Source organism: Marmota marmota, unplaced genomic scaffold (assembly GCF_001458135.2).
Source record: "Marmota marmota marmota unplaced genomic scaffold, marMar, whole genome shotgun sequence".
NCBI classification, from domain to species: Eukaryota; Metazoa; Chordata; class Mammalia; order Rodentia; family Sciuridae; genus Marmota; species Marmota marmota.
This window is the reverse complement of record NW_025999863.1, coordinates 1,205,850-1,211,740: the sequence shown is the minus strand read 5'-3', so window position 1 is coordinate 1,211,740 and position 5,891 is coordinate 1,205,850. Positions and strand designations below refer to the sequence as shown.

Below are 5,891 nucleotides of genomic sequence, written 5' to 3'. Positions count from 1 at the left end.
GTCCGGCTGGGGTTCTCCCTTGGGTTTTGACGGGCTGGTCGCCTCCGCAGGTTCTCAGTCAACAAGCGCATCTTCGTGGTGGGCTTTGGACTCTACGGATCCATCCACGGACCCACGGACTACCAAGTGAACATCCAGGTGTGTCCCGGGCGCCGGCCACGCCCACGCCGGCCACGCCCCAGACCCTCCCGTGGTGCTTGGTGGGAGGCCTTCGGGCCCCTCCTCCCTGGCCCCACCTGCCGCTGAGCAGCCCCTTCCCGCCCCCAGATCATCCACACCGACAGCAACACGGTCCTGGGCCAGAACGACACCGGCTTCAGCTGTGACGGCTCGGCCAGCACCTTCCGCGTCATGTTCAAGGAGCCCGTGGAGGTGCTGCCCAACGTCAACTACACGGCCTGCGCCACGCTCAAGGTGCGCCTCCCGCGGGGTCAGCAGCGCCTCCGGCTCTGGGCCTCGGGGGTCTGCCTCCTGGTGAAGACCCCTCTGGTGGGGGCTAGGCCACCTGTGCCCCGTTGGGTCCTGAATGCTGTGCACACCCAGGCGTCCCCTCCCTCAGCACTTGGAGGCCCTGGGAGACCTGACCCCATTGTGCCTCCCACTCCCTGCAGGGTCCCGACTCCCATTATGGCACCAAAGGCCTGCGCAAAGTGACCCATGAGTCCCCAACGACAGGGGCCAAGACTTGCTTCACCTTTTGCTACGCGGCCGGGAACAACAATGGCACATCTGTGGAGGACGGCCAGATTCCCGAGGTCATCTTCTACACCTAGGCCTCCCCACGCCACGCCCTGTCCACAGAGGACAGCCAGGCTCTGAAGTCATCTACACTAGGCCACCCTATGCCATGTCCTCTCCATGGAGGACAGCCAGGGCCAGCCCTGAGGTCATCTTTTATACCTAGGCCACCTCCTGCCACCACCTGTCCTGTGGAGATAGCCAGGCCCCTGAGGTCATTGTCCACACTTAGGCCACCCCACAGTGTGCCCCCAGCCAACCTCCCTTGGCCATGCGTCCACTCCCTGCCCCTTCTCAGCATTATAGAAGGTGACCATGTGGCCACTTGTGTAGAGGCACTGGGGAAGTGGCTAGGCCAGGGCTGGGGCCCTGAGAGACGGTCCTTCAGGTTTGGGGAGCAGGGCTGTCTGAGCTGCCCAGGTCAGCCAGGGCCAAGGGTCAGCCAGGTCCTGGCTGGGCTTCCGCCACTGTCCCTGCCGCTCAGGGCCCTCTGACCAGCTCACCAACCTCAGGCCCTGGTTGCGTGGCCCGAGCGTGTCCAGCTGCACACTGCGGTGCCCTGGACCCCGATTCTCTGCTGAGAGACCCTGTGCGGGAGCTCGAGAGCCACTGGTTTGGGTCTTGTGTTCCCTCTGTGCTTGTCTGCTCCCTGGGGACACTGGGCCTGGCCTGCCGTGCACCTGAGGCTATGGTGACCCCTTGCCTGCTGGGTGTCCCCTCCTCCAGGACACTGACCCAAATCCCAGGGAGTAGACTCCGTGGGGGCTCGGGCTCCTGTGCCATCCCGAAGGGCAGTCCCAGCCCAGGTGAGGAGCCCCACGGGAGGGCCAGCCCCTCCAACCGTTTGGCCCCTGTAGCCCAGAGCAGGGCCTCCAGCCTGTGTGCTGAGGACAGTGCCCCAGCTGCAGGCCGGGCCGGCCAGGTGGAGCAGGAGACCCGAGGGCACCACCCACTGCCTGGCCCAGAGGCTCTGGAGGGTGTGAACCACCCCACACCCTGCGCCCATCCCTGACTCCTCCTGGAACCCACGTGCTCCCCAAAGCCATGGAAGGTGTGCCCACCTCACACCACGTCCCCAGATGATTTTTTTAAATAAAGGAAAGAAACGCAGCTGCCCTGAGCCGCTGTGTGCTGCTGCCCACTCGGTGCTGTTCGCCCAGCGAGTTTGCTGAGGGCATCTCCCCAGGATCAGCCTCTGCAGCCCAGGGTGGGGACTCGGGGCTAGCGCCTGGGGTGGAGGGACAGGGCCTGGGGCAGCGAACTGCAGAGGCCACCCTGAGGGCCCACATGGCAGCTGCTCCCAAGCCTTTGGCGGGTTCCCATGCCCATGGACAGCAAGACCCCAAGAAATCCAGCAGGAGAGGTCGCAGGGGCCTGAGGACGGAGCCGAGCCTGGCCAGGTGTGTTGTCATGGTGGACTCTGGGCAGCAGGGACGGCCACGCCACGCTGGGCAAGGGTGGGGGGAGGGTGCTGCCAAGCCATGGAACACCAAGCCAAACGTGAACAGAGAGGCACCCCACCAAGGACCCAGCAAGATGCAGACCGCCTGGCACAGGCCCCCGTGCCCCAAAACTGGAGTCATCAGAAAACTTGTGTCTTCAAGGCGGGCAGAGGTGGACAAGAGGCGCAGTGGGAGGGTCGAGTTCAAGGCAGCCTCCGCAACAGCGAGGCCTGGGGGGGCTCAGTGGTGAGGGCCTCCGAGTTCAATCCCCAGGACCAAAAAAAAAAAAAGACTAATGGTAGGAATACAAACAGAATTCTAGAATGGAAAATACAGTAATTAAGAACTTTTAGGAGCTGGGATTGTGGCTCAGGGGTAGAGCACTCCCCTAGCACGGGCGGGACCCGGGTTCGATCCTCAACACCACATAAAAATTAAATGCATTGTGTTGTGTCCATCTACACCTAAAAAATAATATTTAGAAAAACAAAAAGAACTTTTAGCTGGGCACGGTGGCACAGGCCTGTAGTCCCAGAAGCTTGGGAGGCTGAGGCAGGAGGATCGTAAGTTCAAGGCCAGCCTCCGGCCCTGTCTCAAAATGAGGGCTGGGGGCGTAGCACACTGTAGAACACCTCTGGGTCCATCCTCCTACAAAAAAACAAAGAGTCAAAAAAGAAGATGGTAGAGTTTAATTCAGCTCCATCAATGATCACACTAAATGCAAGTAGCTGTATTTATTAATTTTTTAGGTTTTTGGTGTTTTTATTTAATTTTTTATTTTATTTCTGTATTTGTGGTGCTGAGCACCGAGCACAGTGCCTCACAGGTGCCAGGCAGGCGCTCTCCAGTGAGCCCCGCCCCTCCCCAAGCTTGCGCACTGGGGAGGAGCCCCAGGGCCTCTCCACCTCTGAACTGCACCCCAGTCCTTTTTATTTATTTACTTATTTGTTTGTGAAGAAGGGTCTCGCCAAGTTGTCAGTCTGGCCTTGACCTTGTGTCCTGCTGTGGCCACCCAGGCTGCAGGGTGGCCTGCAGGGTTGACGGTGGCGCCGCCCCATGCCCAGCAAGTCCATGGACATTGAGCCACGCTGAGCCCAGCACGGACAGCAGGTGTGACCCACGAGACCTGTGTTGATGCACATGGCTCCGACCAGAGCCCAGGGGCACCTCCAGTGCGGTCCTAGACAGTGACCTGAGCAGGCAGAAGGTGGCCAGAAAGTCCCCAAAGGTTTACGCACAAAATCATACAGAAGTTGGGCAACACTGAAGATCTTGAAATTATACCAAAATTGGACCCAGCAGAGAACTGAGAGGAAAACATGCCCCGACTGTGGGAAGCCCAGAGCTGGACACCGAAGAGAGACGCAGGGTGGGTGGGGCCAGTGGCCGGGCACTTCCCGCACAGGGCCCCGGGGTCACCCCAGACACACACACACACACACACACACACACACACGAAGAAAAGGGAAGAGAGTTCAAACTCTGTGGTCTCAGCGTTCATCTCAAGAAATCAGGTTCTCGATGGAACCCTGGGACTCAGCCCAGGGCTGTCCTGCGCTGAGCCACCCCCAGCCCTTTTTATGTTGAAACAGAGTCCTGACTCGCTGGGCCTGGCTCAGTCGGCGTCCTCCTGCCTCGGCCTCCCAGGTTGCAGGTGACAGGTGCGGTCCTCATGTCCACAGATTTTCCTTCTCGCTCTTCTTCCTCCTCTTAATTAACATTTTGCAGGTTCTTAAGTTTGTTTTGAAATGATGTCAGATTCATAGAGACTCTGAAGAAATTCCACAGCCAGTTCCTGATCATGTGCTGACACTCGGCTTTCCCCAACTTCCTGACAATGTGTCCAAGTGCAGTCTTGAGACAAGAGGAGCATCTTGCTATCGTGTCCCCAAGGGCTGCTCCCAGGAGGAGTCGGCTGTGCCTTTCAGGTCCTCCCACGCTGGAGTTAGAGGTCTGCTTCGAAAGTGTAAGGGGCAAGGGGCCGGCTGGGCTCACGGCAGAGTGCTCGCCTGGCACGTGGGGGACACTGGCACATGGGGGACACTGGGTTCCATCCTCAGCACCACATAAAAATAAGTAAAAGAAATTGTGTCCATCTACAACTAAACACACCCACACACACACACACTCAAAAAATCGGTGAAAAGGGCTGGGGCGCAGTTCAGTGGTGGAGCACCTCGGGGCCCAACCCCAGTACTGGAAAAACCGCCCCACCCAAGGTGAGGAAGGGAGGAAGTCACACTCCCTTGGGACGGAGGCACATCTACAGGCCTAAGCTCCAGGGGGGAAAGGGCCTCCTGGGGAGCAGAGGCCACTCTCCTGGGGCACCACTGACTTTGGGCACAGGTGGGCTGGCCGTGCTGCAGGAGACGTGACACTCCTGCTCAGTGCTGGCTGGTGAGCTGGGCCGGCTCCTGAGTCTCTCCAGGAGAGGCCAGTGTCCAGACCTGGCCCAGGGCTGAGCTCAGGTGCAATGAGTGCCGAGCAGTCCTCATCTGTGAGCTCAGCTCCCCACCAGAGAAGAGAGCTGGCCTCCTGCACGCTGTGGCCCTGCTGGGGACACAGCACAGTCATGGCTGTGTGAAAGTCGATCCCAGAGCCAAGAGCCGGGCAGCCAAGACCCCTGGGCCCAGGCGTGTGAACCAGGGTGCAGACCTGCAAGCACACAGCGGGGGTGGGGGGGAACCTGCCCTATCCACTTGCGCTGCTGGAACAAGCTGCCTGAGGCGGGGAGCTATGAGGAAATGAGGCGCACCAGCTCACAGTTCCTGAGGCACAGTGTGGCACCTGCTGGGCCTCATGGCGGGGTGGCCCGAGTGTGTACAAGAGTGGCTGTGTGTGCAGAAGGGGGCAAAGGCTGTCCAACGCCACTCTTGTAGTGGCCAGTGGCATCCCTTGACACCCGGCTCAGTCCAGGGAGCCTGAGCCAGTCTCTTGGGGATAGTGATCCACTTTGGGGGGTGGAGCCCACGCCTCCTGCGTGGCTTGTCTGAGTCCCCAACACCTCTCACACTGTCATGTTGGGCACTGGATTTAACCTCAGTTTTTGTTGGGGACAGACCAGAGCAGAGAGGGAGAGAGGTATTCTATGACTAACACATCTGACTGGGCTGGGTGCAGCTCAGGGACAGAGCCCTGGACAGCAGCACGAGGCCCTGGGCTCCTCCCACCACTGAGAAAGGATAAAACAACCCGAAAAGAATCCACTGGGTGGTTTAAACAGACAAAGTGAAAAAAAAAAAAAAAAAGATTAAAAAGTCCAAAAAAATCGTCCAAACTAAAAAGAGAAAAACATGGAAAAAAAAAATCAGCAAAGAGCCCTGGAGGACTGGAGGTGGTACAAAGTGGCCGCCCTGCACAGGAGGGGAGTGGGAGGGAAGGGCTGCAGAGCGGCAGCGCACAGACCTCCAGCCACAGAGCCCGCAGGTCAGCGGGGAAGCGGAGCCACAGCCCGGGGCTGAAGACCGGGACAGCGAGCGCCCCGACCAAAAAGGGCCTGGCTGGAAGGGACGACGGCGACCTCTCTCAGGAGCTGGGAGTCATGTGAGGTGCTAAAAGGCACCTCAAGAAGCGAAGCAAACCCCCAAATTAATTCCCAGCAGAAACCACGCTCCGCTGGTGGAATAGAGATCCCGGCGGCGCCACTGCGGGGAGCTGTGCGGGGACCGCGGGGCACAGCCCAGGAGGCCTGTGCCTGGACCGCGGAGGGAC

At 59.5% G+C, this 5,891-nt stretch overlaps 1 protein-coding gene across 1 annotated transcript in view; it reads left to right on the top strand.

The window, feature by feature from the left end:
- Window positions 1–1,848, top strand: part of Btbd2 (BTB domain containing 2) — a 17,106-nt gene extending 15,258 nt beyond the window's left edge. Inside the window, exons 7-9 of the mRNA XM_015503606.2 lie at window positions 51–138; window positions 268–414; window positions 612–1,848. Of these exons, the coding sequence (XP_015359092.1) occupies window positions 51–138; window positions 268–414; window positions 612–773 (397 nt within the window). The 3' untranslated portion in view covers window positions 774–1,848. The remainder of the gene's footprint in view (window positions 1–50; window positions 139–267; window positions 415–611) is intronic.
- The last annotated feature ends 4,043 nt before the right edge of the window (window positions 1,849–5,891 follow it).